At 38.4% G+C, this 20185-nt stretch overlaps 1 protein-coding gene across 1 annotated transcript; it reads right to left on the bottom strand.

Annotated features, from left to right (window-relative positions):
* Positions 1-681: 681 nt before the first annotated feature.
* Positions 682-19679, bottom strand: TEX14 (testis expressed 14; the record flags this gene model as incomplete). The annotated part of the gene is made up of 22 exons (XM_009578156.1): positions 682-863; positions 1678-1805; positions 2894-2956; positions 4268-4358; positions 5071-5164; positions 5782-5901; positions 6231-6331; positions 6891-7157; positions 7720-7799; positions 8969-9079; positions 9786-10776; positions 11121-11271; positions 11487-11677; positions 12477-12628; positions 13793-13971; positions 14765-14888; positions 15343-15456; positions 16294-16424; positions 17455-17536; positions 18194-18330; positions 19103-19268; positions 19565-19679. Coding segments are annotated over 22 exons (3770 nt in total), but the record flags the coding sequence as incomplete, so codon positions are not given.
* Between the last annotated feature and the right edge of the window lie 506 nt (positions 19680-20185).

Genomic DNA, 20185 nt, shown 5'->3' with positions numbered 1-20185 from the left:
AAGAATTTGTAATCATAGGCAAGTCCTCACTCTTCTCAAAATGGAAAGAGGTACTTCATGCACTTAATCCTAGAATAAGATTTTAGACAAAAAAGCGACACAATCAAGTATCTCCACAGAGCCAGTCAAGGCAGCACTGCACTATTAATGGGCTTAATGAATTCCAACTGTCTGCTACGCAAGCAGAAAGACACAGACCTGACCTGATGACAACGAACGCAGTCGCTACTGTTTTGGTTGAACAAACTCTAATTTAATCTTTAAGTGACCAACCCAACCCCCCCCTCGCCCCCCAGTAAAACCAGACCTTTTCTACCCAATCATTTTGCTGATACTTACCACTTCGGTGTTCCAAGATCACTGGATCCAATGCTGGGAAATGGCAATTCTTTACAGCCAGGGAAGGGATGCAGGGCAGGCAAGGCCATTTTGATAGTGGTCAACATTTACATAAGATTAAGTGCAAGGGGAAGCCAACTCTTTGTATAATCAGTGGCACACACTGACTACTTTGAAATCAGTCAGAACTTTTGTCATTATGCCAACAGATCCAGGATTCCAAAATACTCACAAAGACCTAGAAGTATCTCTGTGCTTCTCATCTTGCATTTATTTTAAGGAAAAGTATTTTTAAAAAGATTTTAAAGAATGGCTGGCATAAGGTAAATTTTCTAGACTTACAGGCTCATTCAATTCAGATGAGCAAGCAACAGAAGGAATTTCAGTGCTCCTTCCCTCTTCATAGGCTGTAGTGAATGTCCTGGACGCTGCAGAAGAGATCTCTTGAGAACCGCAAAAGGAACAATCTGAAGCTACTTCATGGCAGTGTTTGTATTTCTCAAAGGCTACTGGAATTTTTTCTTCTAGAATTAAAAAAAGAAAAGGATGATAGCAAAGGTGGAAAATGATTTTTGGATTTTTTTGTACCTTGGTCACATTTCAACGGAAGCAGAAAAAGGTTTCTTGTATTTGAACAGGCACCTGCACAGGCAACTCTAAGAAATTATTGTCCATAAATGATCTCCAAGCAGAAGTCCAAACTGATTACCTAGGAGTTCAATCTCAGACATTTTTTATGCAAAACTTTGCCAACTGAGAAATTTTGACTACTGTATTACACCGAATTAATGAAAGTACAAAGCAAATGATAATTCGTTGCTCTTAAAGAACACTTCAGTTCAAAAAACATTGAGATCACTTTATCAACACTCAAAACACACTAAGTGCTTATTACATTGTCTGTCTTTAAAATGCTAAAATCTACATGTATCACTCCAAATCAATTTTAAACGTCTAAAACAATTTCTGATTTATGAAGGCTACCATTAACTACCCAGTAATTATCTTTCAGAGACCTTTCAGATACAAGCTTTTTCAGCTGTGTCCCCATAAATTCTCCTTTAGTTCTATGTTAGAGATTTCTTTTGACCAAGCAGGATCTAACTACGAAGTTGTAACTATCCAGACCAAAACAATGAGATTTCAAACAACAGCTACAGCATTTCTTGTTGTTACTTATTCCAAGCCTGACATTTTTGCATTGGTACTACGTGAATGGAGTTTCCATGATTCATATCAATGATTTTTCATTAGCAAGTCTTGGCAGAAAGGTCTGACTCCTGGCACAGAAAGGTTAAGTAATTCACTGGTCCTTCCTTCTTTCTTCTCTGCACTTACCTGAGCTGAGTGGAGTGCTGACGCTCGTTGGTGCATGACTCACTCTAGGCGTTTTACAATCTATATCCCTGTAGTAGCTCTCTTGCTCATAGGGGATACTCGACAAATCCTGAATATCTGTCACTGATCTGAAGTTTTGAAAGATGTTCCGACAGTTAGAATAGCCACTTCTTACACTTGTGAATCACTAAATTCTGCTATTTTCAGGTTCTTTAAATTTTAATTTTGTTCAGTCTTATCTAGTTTTCCAGAAGGAAGAGAGACGTTCCCTTTGAAAACTTCCCACAGAATTCTTGGAAGGCTAAATATCACCATCTTCAATAATCTTGCAGAGACAGAAAAGGTTAATCACTTGCTTTCCCTTCCTTTGCAAGATTTCTTAATTTTAATAATTCTCCTATAAAAGCAAGCTCAGGAAACTGCCTCCAGAAAGGGCAAGAACTTCAAATGTGAATCACTAGGTAGAAAGCTCTCTCCAAAGCCAAGCGAAGACCTCAAGGTTTAACAAAAACTAACGATCCCTTAATTAAGACTAAATGTAGGTCTTCGGAGCCTTTCAAAGAACTACTCAGATAAACTGAAACTGCTAAAGATCTGCACAGGCAGTGATGTCCACTCAACGTACAAAAATTCTTAAGTGGCTGCAGGACTGGGATTATATAAAGCAAACCAACATCTTCTGCAGATATACCCTGGATTACATTGTCCTCAGAAGACCATGAAATGAACAGACATCTACTGTTACCAAATCAGTAATTTCTATGCAAATCTCCATCATCTATAAAAAGAAATTAACTTTACTAGTTAAGTCACAAACCTACTCTGCAAATTTTTCCTGAGAATCTCAATCACAAGACCATTTTTGTAATAAAATTTATTTAGCTACATACTAACGATTTGCTCTTTAAAGTAATTTTATTTCTTCTGTGTAACACAGACAGAAGAAACACCTTAATGTGAAGAAGCACACCCAGCTTAACACTATGTTCATTACTTATGATATGAAAGTATTTCAAACTAAGGACAACTGTATGTGATAGCTCTTGTATACCAATCTCCCAACTTATCGCAAGAAAATACTCTTTCAATACTTCAGATAGCTTTCTGTCTCTCAGCTTTGGTCTCTCACCTTCCTGTTTTGCATCAACACAAAACTTTTACAATGATAATGACCAACTTGCTGAAGTTTTGATATAAAATGGTCTGTGACTCTTACACATCTTTTTCTTTGTGTTCCTCCTGTGGCTCCCACAGTATCACTTCTTGGGCTGCTTCAACACTGGAATGAAGGAAGAAAGGTCATATTCACTGATCCTCTCAGAGAATTATGAAAATAAATGTATTTAGTTTCCTCTCTCTCAAAAAGTTTAAAGGACTACCTTCTCTCTGAGGTAGACTGCTTTTTGCTTAAAACCTGAGAAGATGGAGAGTGCTAGGAGAAAAATACCATTTTAAGCACATTATGGATTTGTATCTGGTAAGGAGAAAACTTCTAATTGACATATACAGTTTCAAAACAAAACTGAAAGTTAAGTAAAAATCTACAAATACACATCACTACATTGTTTCATCATCCTTTGCCTGGTCTGCATTGTAAGCTGTTCTCTCAAACTGTAACAAACCCAATCAAGGTGAAAGAGGCATTCGAAGGGGATTAGTCAGATGGTCAGAGAGCAACAGTCCTCTCTGGCCTGCTGGCAAAAACTCAGTTCCTAAGTGAAGGGAGCAACCAAAACCATTACCTTTTACCTCAAGGCCAAGTATTTACACACTTGCTGCCTACCTTTGATAGTGGTAACTCAGTTCCTTCAGTGGAAGAGAGAGGGTACAACACTGACAGACAGTACAAGGAGCTCTCACTCCCACACTCTGAGAAAGTGAGCACCTGCTAACCCCAGAGGAACACAAGGAAAGCTGAGCTACAGGGAGAGAAGGGGCCGTTAAGCCTGAAAGCCACTGCTGAAAGACCTTCAGGGCAAGGACTGTTTCTCTTTAAGTGAAAGTACCCCTTGCAGCATGAGGTGGTGATTCTGGCCAACATCTCTGCATACTAGTAGAATATAAAATTTACAAAAATACTGGATATAAACACCTCATGTTTGACAGATGAGACTGCAAGTCTCCAAGCATGGGCTAATGTTACCTGCAGGCAAGATGCAGTGAGCATACTTGCAGCAGATTCTTCCCACGGGAGGGGAAAAAGGCATGATCTTCATGCCACTCAAGCTCCAAAACCAAAGCACAAAAAAATTAAAACAGATGACTGAAGTCTTAATTTGAATTACCTTTGCTCTGTTTAATACTGTCGTCCATCAGTGTAAAAGGAATTGTAATATATACATGACTTATTTTTCCTATTTTAGCTCCCTCATTAAGCAAACAAAAAAAAATACTGAACACTGTAAAAGACAAACCCCCATGAGACTTGTGAAAGTCCTTTTAATATTTTCTTGGCAAGGAACTATGGTATGTAGATAATCATTAAAAAATACCACTGGCATCGTATTTGAATATTAGATATATAAGCAGAATTAATAAAGAGAGCATACTTTTTTATGCTTGAAGTAACGATGAAAATAAGTCTGTCTACCTGGCTACAGGCATATGGCTAAATTGATTCACTCCTTGTGTGTTATTGCCGGAGTTCTGTGCTGCTGTGCTGCAGAACAGTATACTTCCTCCTGAATACAAATAACAAATGTCCCCTGTTATTGGGTTTTGCAAGTACAAAAGAAAGTGACAGAACTCATTGAACAGGAAATTTCAACTTTATCAAATTTTTTAGTTCTTATGACCTTTGTTGTTGTCAAGAGATAAATGTGTTTTAAAGATGCATTTTCATAAACATACCACAGCTGCCAGACAGTCAACCACTGAAGCACTGGGGAATATCGCAACATTTACAAATTTGAGCTAAGAAAGGCAACAGACTAGAGAAATAGCGATGATCTTTCCATTATTCTGCACACATACAATGTCAGCTCTTACAGTTTTTAAGCTCAAGATCCTTCTAGCAATAAGAATATTAATGTGTAAATACAACTCTAATTCAGTTTCCAGCACCATAGCAAGTTGCATAAAAACATTAAACTTAGCCCTAGGGTAAAAACAAAGATGTTGCAAACAAGTTTTGGTTCATTTTTTTAACTGAAACACAGCAAGTACATAATTATTGCACTCAACAGTATTTCAGTGACTGCAATACCCAAACCTCATCTTCCAAAATTCTAAGTGTCCTGAACTCTCACTAAAATAATGAGGAATAAGAGACCAAGTGATCCTGAAGAATCAAGCTCCAGCTTTCTGACAGGTGTGCTGCTGACAAAAATACAAGTGCAACAAGACTCCGTCTCCCTGACTCAAAAATACATTCAAAAGAAACAGCACATTTACCTGAAACTTGAACACCTGATCCTGCATCTTCAGGCAACTGTTTCTGTAAAAATCCTTCACAAGTATCTTCTAATTTGCCCTCAGCATTTGCAGTCTGAAGTTGGGGGAAAAGGAAGCAAATTCAATTTCTCACAGGCAAGCTGTGAAGGGTAGGACAACTCTCACAGGATGATGTTCACAACAATCAGAATGGAGAGACAAACTTTTCAAGAGCTTATCAGCAAACAGCATGGATTGGATTTTATAGTCCATACAATAGTTTCAAATCTTCAAGAAATGAATGAAGATCGTTTTAAGACTATTGAGTACTATAATTAATAAAGCTGTGAAGGAAAGGCTGAGATTATCAACTGCCTAAAACTTTTCTCAGCCACAGATTATGTAATTTCCTAGTAAACACATTAAGAAAACATGCCCCTGGTGTTTTGGGAGTCTGGGTGTTTGTGGGGTTTTAGTTGTTTGGAGTTTTTTGGGCGTTTTTTTTGGGGTAGGGGTGCGTGTTTTAAAGGAACAGGGTTAGAATTTTCTTACTTTTAGATAAATCTTTATTTGTAGATATTATTTCAAAATAAAAGAATAACAACTGTCATTCTTCCATTTTCTACAGCTCTTCTTCAAATCAAAAGGGAGCATAATAAAACTACATGTTCTGTAACTTACATCCAAAGTTCTTGACACAGACTTCATTCTTGTCTTTTCTGTTATTTTTACCTCTAGTGCTGAACTTCCCTGAGTAGTAGGAGGAAGGAAATAATCAGGATCAGCAGTCAAGAATTCTTCAGACACCTCAAGAGATGAATTAAGGGAACAATGTAATTCCCTTGAATGCCCCTGTGAAAGACATCATCATTTGAGATGCTTTCTCCACTCTCTATTAAAGAATATACATTTTAGTCAATAATGTTAAAGAATACTTCATCAAATTGAAATTAAATATCATTTGATCACTCCGAGTTTCAACCTACCTCCTGCTCCTTACATTACCTTGATGATTTATAGAACCAAACAAAAAAAAGGAGGGGGAAGAAGCGGGATTGTTAGTCAGACCACAACTGAAAAGATCAGCTGTCTTGGTAGTTCATGTGCAACATGGAGAGACCAGGCTGAACTGTTTTACAGATAACTAGCTGCAGCTATCTTTCTTGGATTACTATACATACTCTAGAGAGATTCTCAACTTGTGGAGGAAGGACTGAATTCTTATGAATGGCTATTCCAAACTCTGCTTGTTCATCTTGTGATGGTGACTGGCAACTTCTCCCTAGGATGTCAGAATGGAACAAAATTATTAGGCAAAAAATAATATGGAGTGACCTGAACCACTGATGGAATATCAATGAGAGCTGACAGTAAAACCACACTATCTGTCAGGAATATGGACAAATAATGACACTTAAATGCTCACATTGTTAATCTAGGCATGTGAAGCTTTCCTTGTTCCTTTATCCAAAACTATTACAAAAGCAATACCCACTATGCTGCTACAGAAAAAGCATCTCTGTAGTCCAATTGAAAGAAAGAAAGTGTGAAAGCATACTCATGGATTTGAAAGCTTTGGGTCTCCCATGCTGACACATGGTAGTCAATGACGATGAAGGATCTCCAAGCTCACTGGACATTACCTCCACCTATTAACATCTAATACTCATCTTGGTCTATTATTTATGTTCACCAATGACTGAGTGATTAACCTGCTTTGGGGGCAAGACTCTGGAAAATAAAATTGACAATTATTGTAACAAAAGCACAGAAGCTGAAATCTGCTGGGAGATGGAGAGAGATGAAAAGAGAAGAAATTATTTTTTTATTTTCAACCTTACCTCCAGAACTTCTGAATGCAGACTCCAGATCACTCTCCTCAGATTCAGATCTACCCTCACTGCCCAGATCCCAAGGCTCAACATTATCACCTGTCTGCCACCTATATCTTTGTGGGTCTTGACTCTTTTGGACTCTAACAGTGACATGTTGAAAGGCTTCCTTTATACTCTCTGCTTCACTTTCAGATGTACATTCACTGGCTGGATATGGAGAGCCAAGTTGTAGTTGTCCTAAGGCCACTCTTCTGGCCATTTGCTTTACTTCAGCTACACAAAAAGAACAAAATTACCAGTTCACACAACAGAATCTGGACCTTCAAAGCATTCCCTGTGTTTCATTGTGTCTGCAGACTTGGAAATGCTGAAGTTATAGCCTGTAAACTCCTTTATCATGAAAAGAGGTAAACACTTCCTTCCATTTTTAGGAAAGCTTAAAACCTGCATAAATTGATATGGTCAAGTCTTTACATGAACAATTGTTAGTTTGCGTTCTCTATTATTCATGCCTGTACTGCCATCCACTGGTCATTGCTATACTACCCTTTCTAAATTCATATGCTGTCCCTCCCTTACATTCTCCAAAACAGGGCTAGAAATTCCTTGAGCTTTATAATCAAACTATCTTAATGTGGTTGTGATTATTTTATGCCCTGAATGTGCAAGACACAGGATCCTACTCATTTGGTTGTCATCCAAGAACAGCCCAATAGAGCTTCAGCAATTAAGGCACACAGACCTTTCTTAAGTAACAAAATGTGTTAAGTTTTAATGCGCTGCACTGCAGTAAGACTTGCTAACATTAATGTCGAGTTCACACTGATTTACTTACTCCTCCATTCTGATTGCATCATCCTTCTGTCCTCATTTATTTCGGTACTGTAAATTTCAGTTCTTGATTTCGGATAGCACCTATAATAAGTCATTATGAAATGCATCGAATTCTGTTAATGCACAAGCATATTGTGTTAAGTATTCCCCAGTCAGTAAAAGACTAGAAGTTTTTTTAATGTTAATTAGAAGGCTGAGAGCACACATGTTCTAAGAACCCAACAGAACCAGTAGATTGAGCCATCAGAAGCTTAGAAAGGACAGATAGTTATTTAGGTCTATCATAGATTAACCGGACAAGCTGTACATTAAAATCTAGATTTCAAAAGCTGTCAACTGCCTTCAGATGATATATCCATACAAACACTAACAGACAATGAATGCTATGCAGATGTGTTTTATTCAGGTCAGTAAGGTGATAAGTGGACAACTGAAGATATTCAGAAATTCAGACTTGTATAACAACAATCCTACCACCAACCCAATTCCAATCTAGAGTTCATTCACTTGACCATCTAGCCACGTGTCAGCATCTAGCATATTTATGCTCTAACCAAATATGTCTTTTACCAACGGGTCTTACTTATCCAACCGGGTCATGAATCAACTTAAAAACTGCAACAGCTTTCCTGACTGATTTGATCCAAACACTGAAGGAGGTGCCTATCCTCACCTTTCCAACTAGTAAGACACATTAATTTGCACAAGTTTTGCTAGGTACTTTTAACACGTACTTTCCACCCATACTTAGAAATACAAAGGGACGACATTAAAAAGCACAGCAAACGTAACAAAGTAACATATGCTCTGTTGTCACTAGGTTTAGCAAGACTGTTGTACTCCCACAGCCCCTAACATAGGTCCTAGTCCTACACCTATCAAAGCCAAAGTATTGCTACTGAGAATTGAATGAGGCTGTGCAGAGAGAGGAGAACCACCCTTACTAGTAACTTACTAGATTGCTCTCCTTAGGCACTGTTACAGTTTTGGTCCGCTGACATCCATCAGAGAGGCATCTGGAATCTGTCTGAACACCACTTTTAAAAAGTAACTGCCCTGTCACAGCAGTTACCCTGTCAGCTCTGCAGCTGACTGACTCACAGTACGGTCCTAATTGGACAGATGGCTTTTGACTTATTGAAAAAACATTTAATGCCATCCTTGATCCTGCATGGGTCTACTTTTGACAGTGGCTGTATCAAGATGAATCTGCTAGAGTTAACTCTTCTGTGAATACGATCAAAACTCACCACCTCTCTTCTTTACTTCCACTTGCTGCAGAATGTGAATCACCTTCTCTCTGATGCTGCAAATTGAACTTATTTTTGCATCTTACAGATACACGTGGGAGTAGATGCTGAAATGAGTCCAACAAGCCATGATTCAGCACATGTCGGGCATTCTGGTAATTACTAGTTGAACTGTCTATAAGATATACTAAGAACCGGACTGTGCAAATTTTATTCCCTAGATTATATTTTAGTAGCACTGCTCATGAGAAAGGATGACAACTCCAGGCCTTAGCCTAGTAAAAACTCTGCCCTGGGTTTATAGCAGGTTTCATATGTACGCACGCAAACTACCATAATGTAGTTCCCAGGGGAATGAGTCGACCTAAATGATTCAAGATTATTCCTACAGCAGATACATACATGAATTTCTCTCTTTCTCTTTGGGCTAAGCATGTCAACTACTTATATTTAATAATGAAAATTATCTAGAAGCCCTTACTAATGACAGCTTAGACCTCCATAACTAAGTATACAAACAGAAATATTTCTCTGCTTGCCCTTTTCCCTGACAGTCCCATCTCCCTTTTAGTACAGGATTTTATTCCCTTCTAAGCCACTGGACTAGTATTTTGCTGGGGGGCAAGGAGGGGAGAAAGAAGAAATAATACTATTGCACTGCTGAGCTGACTATTTTCATTCCTATATATAATGCACATGGTATGAGCATATATTTTAAAAGACAGATTCATCCCTCCTTTTGGACACCATCCATAACTACGTCTCTTTACCTGCTAAGGAATACAGAAGTGATAAACACAGTCACCCTGCTCTACACTTTACCTCACAGTCTAGGCTCATTTGATCATCCAGGCTTTTCACCACACTGAAGCTGAGATCATGACGGTTGTTTTCATTTTTACTCTTACTCATCTCATGAAAGCACTTCCACTTTTCATTTTGAATTGCCTCCATTTCCTTTGCTGTCTTTGAAACAGCTTGGAAACTGTTTCCACTCAATGCTCCTTGTGCCTGACATCTTAACAGTGGTGGAATATAGTCACTTGATGGTGGACCTACAGCCTTCCACAAAAAAGTATTAACTCCAGAAAAAGGGTTATTGGTATTTTGGGAAGTATCATCAGAACTGCTCCAGTGTCTTTCTTGAAAAATTTGCTTAGAAAGCTGATTCATTCTGATTTCCTGGCGCAGCTTCTTTTGCTTTTCAGTGGCCCCTAATTTGTCCAGTTTCTCCTCTGTTCTGCACAGAGAATCTGCTGCCTGCTGCAACATGCTTTGAGCAATCTTTAAATCAAGGACACATTTGCTGATGTACTGCAGCTCCTTTTGGGACAGACTACTCATTCTTCTCCCAGCATCTCCTCTCACCTGTGCCAGCATGTATAAGTCAGAGGCCTCACTTATCCTCTCCTCCTCTTCTGTAGTGTACTCTGTACCCGATTCTGAAAAGCCACCTTCCTCATAAACTGGCTTTTCCTCACAGGGCACTCTGGGGGATGCATATAGGTCTCTGAGGGTAGCCTTATTTTCTTCCTTTTGCTGCCTTTTTTCATCCTTTAGAGTTTGACCTAATCCAGCTCCTTCTTCCAGGAAGTCGTGAAGTTCTAGATAACTGGCAAAGATTTCATTGATTTCGAAGCTACAGAGGCTGTCATCCACATCACTGACACTGAGGGTCGTCAGGAGTTCAGAAGATACATCACGATTTTCATCCTGTGCAACTGGCTGTAGACTGGTTGATGCCTCTTGGTCCACTAAAGCACTATTCTCCTCAGGTAAAAGAGAGTATCTTGGGGCATTAGAGCTGCCTGAAAAATTTTATTTTAAATATTAAGCCATTTCTCCAGATGTCCATCAAACACACTGCTTTTGTACATTTAGGAGTTAACGTCTTTTAGAGATTACGTGAGCAGCATTTAACACCTGGGCTAAAAACAGCGTGCCTGAACTTCAAATATTAACCAGACTTACAGTCTTGAGTTTACGTTAACAATTAGGGCGGTAACTAGAATCCAAAGCTAACTGCTTTCTATTTTCAAACTATGTCATAAAATCTGTAAGTGCTCACATTTTAATTATTTATATTAGCATGTTCCTCAGTCCATAAAGGTCTAAGTGAAAGACACACGACATCTTACTAGAAAAAACTCACCAGCCTCGGTTATCTCTTTTCCCTGCAATTCCTGTGTTCTCTTCTGGTAGCTAACAGCTGATGCCAAACAGATATTCACATCTGCAAAAACAGCGGGTCTTTGTGCTTTTGACATTTCATCAGCATGACCAGTTTGAGATTTAGTTAAGTCCTGTAATACAAAAAACAGAACAAAAGACAACTATATTTGACAGTTCAATGTCTCTGCCTTCTCTTTTAAGGTGGTTTGCCTCCATGATCAGAAGAGGATACTCAATGTTCAGATTGCCTCCCACCTAGATTTAAGCAGAACAACTTGAATCTGAATGGACACAAAACTCTGTCTGCCGTTTTAAATACATGAAAGGCTACAATCCTGGAAGTCACCTTTAAGTCATTTTTCAGTATATATTGAATATCCTGAAGTTTCATGGAGCGGTTCTTCTGTTTAGGTTCTAGCCCTGACTTTACGATACTGTAATAGGGCATAGGAAGTCTGACATCTGCTTCTAACTGTTGTCCCGAAATTATGAGTGGTTTAATAACTGAGTCTTCAAGACCTTTCCAGGGAGGGGTCTCTGCAAGACATCAATATAGACTTTATGTCACAAACTGTATACCAATGTTAATGAAAATAAAGAAGAAAAAAAGAAAAAAGAATCGGAGATACTGAAGCATTATTGTCTGCACATTCCCTAATTTACAACTACTGTCATGAACCAAACGAGCACTCAGTCCAGCCTGGCATCTTCTCCCTATCTTATTTCAAGAGGGGATGCTTTAAAGGGAGCTGACAGTAATCTCTAGAGGACAGTTACACTGTAAACCATGCTCTAGATTTTTCATTACCAACAAGCTAATAGAGGTTTAATTTTAGGGTAATTGTTTATCCCATTTCACTGTCAAAATAGTCAAAGTCAATACATAACACACATTACGTTATCTGTAATAACAATAAATTATCTGTAAGTTATCTTAGTGATCAAAAAGATGAAAGCTGCACAGGCTCATTTTGCACATTGTAGAGAGTTAACTGAATGTTTTGCTGTCCTCGTATGAAGAAGATAGACAGCAGAAAAACACCATACACAAGATTGTATTTTTCTAATACTAACCATTAATCTCGTCCCTTAGTTATGCAATTTAAAGATTTCTGATTACATTTTACAAGTTTCCAGTAGTCTTTGCTATTGTCATTAACATTTGGGGTTTTTGCCTGGAAGGGTTCCTTTTCCAAGTTAACTCAGTATGAGACATCACAGCAAGGTTTTATCCAGTCACATAGGGGGCTTAAACAGACATTAGGTGGCTGACAGTCTGCATTGAAAACATCCAGTCGATTACCCTAGTGACAAAAGCCTAAACCTATAGATATACCTGTCAAGGCCTCCTGCACCACTGTACAGAAGCTATAAATATCCGATTTGACCGTGACAACTTTTTCAAGGATTACTTCAGGAGAGCACCACTTATACAGCTGGACTGGGATAGGAATACGTGTCAGATCACTGTGTTCTCCGCCATCTTTGCTGTATAAAGGCAAAAAAGTTGTAAATTGGGACATACACCACATTCAACTAGAAGGTATATCTTCTAGAATTAAACACCTGAGTTTGTTATATCTGCTTTTAGTTTAAACACCTAAAAGGTCCAGAGTATACCTGCAAATAAAAATGTGTAATATTTTCACACCAATAAATGTATTTTGGCACATTACAGCAAAGACTTTCTGGCAAAAGTAACACCTTCTTTAATAAATTTACACTCAAAAAGAATTCTGAGAAAGTTGAAAATTTCCCAATAGGAATTTTAAAAGCAACCCTTTAGCTCTCGCCAGCATTCTCTGACCACGGACAAAATACATTTATTTTGCAATGTATACATATGTCTAGAACATAACTTCCTCCTCATATTTAACTACACTTTTTTTTTCATTCATTTCACAGTAAGCTGTATCTGAAATAGCCAAGAAATCGTCAAGGTTTATTAACAAATTGAGTTTGCGAGGAGGTTAGGAAGTATCTTTGCTCCTTTCAGGACATTGCCATCAGCAAATTTTTGTTTATTACGAATTTTACTCTCTTTCTTTGCAGTCTAACCAGCCATTTACTTCCTTTCTAATCAGACAGTGCTACCGGAAAGAAGTAAAAAATTTACGTAAGTAATAATTTACCTAGATGAAATGAATGGTGTCTCTCGTAAAAGAAATACTCTTTTTGTCACTGGTGGTACTTAATTATTACCAGTTCAATGAGGTGTGGAATCTTCAACCATTTTAGGTAAGCTTCCATAAGCACAAGTTCAGTATAAGAAGAGGGGACTTAAATTATTTCCAGCCCAGCAGCAGATTAGTGACTCAAAGAGGAATTTCATCTCTGTTCTGTAAGATTAGGTTCTATTTCTCTATGGTGGTATTTTTATACTCCAGTAAAGAGCTGCTTCTCTTACTAGTTTCTATTTTCAGATACTTATAACATAGAAACAAGTCCACCTGAAACTTGCCATACTGCCTGTGGCAAAATTAATGTACCTGAGCAGTAATAGTTTCAAGTTCTTTACTCCTGTAACTCTGTCGCCTGACTCAGGGGCAGGAGTTTCTAGTCATCAAGAGGGGCACTTCAGCAGAACTTAGCACTGAATTTGACTTTACTTGTGTTTGTCCCTTTGACAGAAACAGTGAGGAAGTTCTTTACCTCTCTATCATGTATTCCAAGTTGCACAGCTTTGCCTCACCAGAAGAAACAATCTGGATAGCATAGGAGGTAAGCGAACGGTGGATAAATCCACGGGAATGTAGAAAGCGCAAAGCGTCATTAATTTGAAGCAGCACGTGCAAAATCGTCTCCATGTGCAGTACCGGGAATTCTGTACGCTGAAAAAAACCGAAGTACCAATTTGCATTGGAGGTCTTAAAGCTTGATGTAGGGGAAAACTATTATTGTACAGAAGAAAGCAAAGAAAGCAAACATGAAACACACTGTAGCAAAAGTCAGACGAATTGCACTTGCTAAATAATGTTTGTTCTCAATACCAAACCAGCTAATAATACCTTAAAAAGTAATTAAGAAAAGATATTGACTATGCCAAAATTCACTCTGAAGCAGAATGAACTCTTAGAATTTCTTGCCTTTGACTGCAATTTCTCAAGTAATTTAGACGACTGCATTCAAACAGTTAAAGAAATAAAATAACGACTCAATTAACTGCAAAAAAGGAAGAGAAAAATATAGAACAACAAAAATAAAACACTAATCAGTTGATTTAAAAAAAAAAACAAAACCCACAACTGAGTTCAAGCCTTCACTTTTATACGCAGGCAGTTTGCAACATACTACATACCAATATTCAAGGGCAAAACCTGGTCTCGCCACATTTGCAATATACAACCACATGCAGAAGATTAATTGAATTTAACAGCAGCCATTTTAAGACTGACACCAAACAAGAAAATCAATGCAATTGCACCTAAACGTTAACTGAAGTATTTGCCAATTACAAACTTTACCAGCTTACACAGAGTATCCGATACTGTGCAATGAAACAGAAACCCAGATACACAGATGGATGATTTTGTCTTCCTGTTCTTTCAGTAAAGATGGTAGATGTAGTTACTAAACTTTTTCCTCTCAATTAATTACTATTTAAAAAACAAGTATTCCAATTACCCTTTCATGAAGGATGCTGTACAGAGAACCAAAGTTAACCCTTTCATATACTAAACGGGTTTTCTCCAAGTCACTAGACAGACAGACAGACAACAACTGTAGCAAATGAGGATGACGGAGTTTACTGTAAAGGGAGAGGAAAAAAAAAATTGTAAGGCAAATATGAGATTAAAAGAGAAGGAGTCCTGGCCTTCTAGATGTTTTTATCAACACAATGTGAATGCTTCTAACTTTTCATTACAATACCCAAAATTTTAAAAGAACCGTAGACTGGGAGGCATTTAGGAAACAGTGCTCACTGCCACAACTAGGAGAACCTATAAACAAGCCATCCAAGAAATGTGCAATGAAGCATTCATCCAGACATATGAGAAGAGAGTATCATCTTCTCCTGTATTATCCACTGGGGAGGAAATGGAGTGGGAAGAGACAGGAGAAGAAAGAGACCTGTATTTCTCATTTGGGGAGAAAGTGCAACCACAGCCTAACAGTCCTCCCCAGGTTAATCACATTTCCTCCCATCATTGGAGACACCCAAACCTCAGGAGCACTTGTGGCTACTGCACATTCTTTCTTACCTACTATGTTCCTGCTCTGCAATGAGAAGATCAGCTAAACGTTGTTTACTACAGTTCTGATGGGGCTCAAAGCTGAGTTCCTTCACTGTAACTCTGCTGCCTCCCCACATTAAGCTACAAGGAGAAGAAGAATTTCTACGAGATGCTTTCTGCAGTATTTTTTTCCGGTTACAGGATTACATACAAATAATTTTGTAATTCTGAAATGCTCTGGTACTGTCTCCTACTGTTAGTAACATTACTTTGATGATCCTGGCTATAGCATATATTCTTTCAAATTGACAATAAATTCTCATCCTGTTAAAGACTGGATGTAGCAGGCTAGGTTTGCTGTCCAGAGATGCTACGCTTCCATGACCCAAGGTAAAGAACAAGGACACTATAAAACTCCTTTCACTAAAGGTCATCAGCTACACTGCAATACAAGCCAGAGCTTTGGGAAGATTAAATCACCAATTTGTCAATTCTCTGGATGCCTCTGAGGAACAACTACTTGCTACACAATACAAAAGATAAAAAACAAGGGTCAGTCTGTACTCGCAACTCTCATTTCACCATAGGTGTGAGCAAGTGGCCTGCAGACATGCATATCCAGAGGCCTGAGATCTGACCCAGCAATTACAAGGACTAAACACTGAAAAATGCAATCTGTGCAACCCCAGCAACGTATTTCCCACCACAAAAGGAATCAGTACTGAAATACTGCTATCAATGAATAGCCATAATTGGGTTAATATTGCTGGAAAGGACTAGAGCAACCTACAGATATCAAGGGAATCTAAAGAAGATGTTAATCAATGGATTGCAGAAAACAAGTTGCAAGCAGAAAGCAGTGGATGAATATAGAATAGACAAGGAACTATCCAAACAAAGCATCTAGTACAACAACTTGCTGCTTAATAGTAACAGATGCACACTAAGAGGGGTTAAAATCCCTTTGATTTCACTTACTTTGTCATGATCATGTATGGTCCAACATGGTAAGAAAATGTTGGCTCATCATCTGCCTGAACCACGTCTTTTTCCCCAATAATAGGGAGAGATGCCAAGTACCCTAGATGCCCGCTGCCTGCAAGATAAAACTGAAACAACACGAGGGCATAACCAAAAGGAATATTCAACAGTTCCCAAGATCCGTCACATCTGCCGCAAGCTCACTAAAAACTTGAGTGCAATCATGGCAATGGGAGCATCAGCCAAAGCATCAAAATGAAATGTTAAGATATCTACGTCAAAAACTTAACTTTCTATTGAAGCTGAAATAGGGAAAGTAGAAACAATAATTAAGAATTCCCACAGGTGACATTTGACAGGAGAATTTCTATTGCCTGTTCCAAAACAGCTTCCTTTGCGTGCTGGTTTTGGCTGGGATAGAGTTAATCTTCTTCATAGTAGCTAGTATGGGGCTGTGTTTTGGATTTGTGCTGGAAACAGCGTTGACAACACAGGGATGCTTTAGGAGCAGTGCTTACACAGCGTCAAGGCCTTTTCTGCTCCTCACCCCACCCCACCAGCGAGGAGTTGGGAGGGGACACAGCTGGGACAGCTGACCCCAGCTGACCAAAGGGACATCCCATACCATATGATGTCATGCTCCGCACATAAAGCTGGGGGAATAAGAAGGAAGGGGGGATGTTCGGAGTGATGGCTTTTGCCTTCCCAAGTCACCGTTACACGTGATGGAGCCCTGCTTTCCAGGGGATGGCTGAACACCTGCCTGCTGATGGGAAGGAGTGAATGAATTCCTTGTTTTGCTTTGCTTGCGTGCACGGCTTTTGCTTTACTTACTAAACTGTCTTTACCTCAACCCACGAGTTTTCTCACTTTTACCCTTCCGATTCTCTCCCCCATCCCACCGGGGGGGAGTGAGCGAGCGGCTGTGTGGGGCTTGGTTGCCAGCTGGGGTTAAACCACTACACTCTGATAGGGCCTACTAAAGACTAAAGGCCTGAATATTTGCGCTCTCCACAGGTTTTTTCCACCATTTCAGTAGAAATAAGAACGCACTAAAAATTAAAAATAACACACAGGTGGGGTAATTACTGTGAAGAATATGTGACTCTGAAAAACTGTACTAATATCATTAGAAAACCATTATCCATAGCATCTTACCTTCCCAAAACCAAAGCTATACATGTTCTTGGCTGCATTGGCTCCACCTTTCAGAAGTCTACCCAGAGGACTGTCAACATTTCTACGTATCAAGAACATAAGCAATAAGAGTAACTAATATGACAAAGCTTTGAGTAAAATACAAAAAAGAGAGAGAAAACTGAAGAATTCTGCAACAGCCATGTATTTCAAATGTTGCATTTGACTGGTCCCACACAAAAAGTGTAATGCGGATGCTGAAATTCCAAATTATTGTGCAACTCATTAAAACTTTTTAGATACACTGTTATGCTATGTGTTTGTTTAACGTAAGACAGCCAATTAAAAAAAAATATATACAAGCATCCTGCATCGCTTTTTGTTCATAAGTCTGTATTGTTCCAAACATGTACCTTACATAAAAGCTCTTGAAACGGTTGGAAACACACCCCCAGAACATTTGCAGTGACCTTAAAAGGTCAAGAAACAAACTACTTCATGTTACCACCATTTTAATACTATTAAAATCCAGTACTTCACATTGTTGATTTCAAGAGTATCTCTTAATATACAGATATTTACAACTATCAAGTTTCTGTTTGGAACTCTCACAACAAATAAAAAGTATCATCATTCCTAACACACATTGGTTTCAAATCTGATATTGTCAAAAAGAAAGAACATGTTAATTTTAAGATAATAGGATATGGAAGTAAAAGTCCTGAGCTCAATTCCTCAGTACTTGAGAATATATTCTTACCCTTGAACAAGACCACCAAACCTAGACGGACTGCAGATCAGCGCTTTTGATGAGCCAACCTTCCCGAGTAGCTCAGAGGGAAAATTTTGAATGGCAGCCTGCATGTGGAATGTACAACGCTGTATAAATTCCAGCATCTAGAGAGGAGGGGGAGAGAAAAAACAACAACAACAAAACTACTTCAGAACTGCAAGATAAACCGTTTTAAATTAATAGATCATGACTACTGAAAAAATAACTAGTTACTTGCAATATTTAAATAGGCATTTCAAGAAATGGATACACAGAAAAACTTGAAGAAAATCAATTACATGAAAATGTAAGAGAAAGCTTACTTCAAACACTAGATGACTAACTTTTAAGACATTTACCCACTGAAAATTGTAGTATCAGGTTTCTTTTTAAGAGGAGCACTGTAATAACAGGAAAGAGGAGTACTATAATATGAGTCTTAAATTAGTATCGCAGTCATGAATAAGCCTTCTTGATATCGCATTTTGCTACCATGCTAGCCAAAATGACACATTTGCTGACACTGTTCATGCACAGACTGAGATACCCTTGAAAACTACTTCAGGTTTACTCCTGAATTGCACGTACACGCAAACAAATTACACACATCAGGGATCGAAAACAAGGGCCTCTCATTCTCTTCACTGCACACTTACACATAAAGGTCCTAACAAGTTGCAGACATACATGGCCCTGCACCTGAGCAAAACCTTAGTTAAATAATCTGGATCATGAGCACTTCAAAATACCATTACTGACATCGAAAAATAATATTAAATAATTATCTAACATGTAAAAGCCAAGAATTTCTCCCTGGAATGTTGGAGTTTCTTCATTTTAAGATGAAGATGTGAGCACATATCTAGCATGTATTCAACACGTATTACACACACACACCTGAGCACTGCTTTCTTTTCCAGCTGACATAGCCCAGTTCTGAGGATTTTTTCCATCTTTAGCATGTACTCTCAGATCACCTCCTTCATCCAGTAACTTGCTAAGAATCCATGGATTTCCTGAGAACGCAGCTGCATGGACTGGAGTGCTTCCATCGTAACAGCGACTGAGGAACAGTAAAGCAGAAATGTTTCAACCTACCCCTACTACACTCAACCAGCTGTGCCTCTGGGGAAAAAAGCAGCATACCTAGAATGTTTATGTACTCCCAAACAACAACATACACCATGAAATAAAGAAAAATTAGGCACCTACTTACCTCTGAGGATCTTTGGCTAAAATAGCAACATGCATCTTAAGCATTTCTTCATTTATATATAGCGAATATTGTGTATTACGTTGACTAAAACCACTAAAAGATTAGTTTCAATTTAAGAATAAAAATTCATTTTTATACTTAACTGATTAGCATCTGAGCCATAATTCAACAGCAAATCCACTATTTTACCAAGACCTAGCAATGCAGCAATGAAGAGAGAAGTCTGGCCCACGGAATTTACAGCATCAACAAAAATACCTACAAGAAAGCAAAAGATTATGAGGAGAATGCCTGTGCCCCCCAACCCTCAATAAAAGTCAACGGTTCATTAACACTGAAACTGACTGCCATGTTCCCTCTAAGACACTGGAAATATGAAAACATAAAGATATTAACAGAAATTGAAAAAAGAGCAAAACAACCTTCCTTGTAACTTTCTATATACACCACGCATTGCTTCTCCACAATGTTTTCAAACAAAGGATGTATAGATATCAGAGCCAAAGTATTAATCTGGATGAACACAGATAACACCAGAGGACTGCGTTAATAAAAAATTAAATTATTCTAAAGTAGTAATTAAGAGTCAGACGAGTATTTTGTTACTTTAACCAATTTTCTTCAAAATAATGAATTCCATTCTGTATTAAAAAGAAAAAAGGCAGCCTAGAGGGATATGGATCTGAAACCAGGACCGTATCACCTACAACAAAACCGATCTGCTTTTGAAAAACAGAAAAAAAAGGCCACAAACCACTCAGCCC

The sequence above is a fragment of the Fulmarus glacialis genome, unplaced genomic scaffold (genome assembly GCF_000690835.1).
Source record: "Fulmarus glacialis isolate BGI_N327 unplaced genomic scaffold, ASM69083v1 scaffold51305, whole genome shotgun sequence".
NCBI classification, from domain to species: domain Eukaryota; kingdom Metazoa; phylum Chordata; class Aves; order Procellariiformes; family Procellariidae; genus Fulmarus; species Fulmarus glacialis.
The sequence above is the reverse complement of the archived record's forward strand: the minus strand, read 5'-3'. Positions and strand labels throughout refer to the sequence as shown.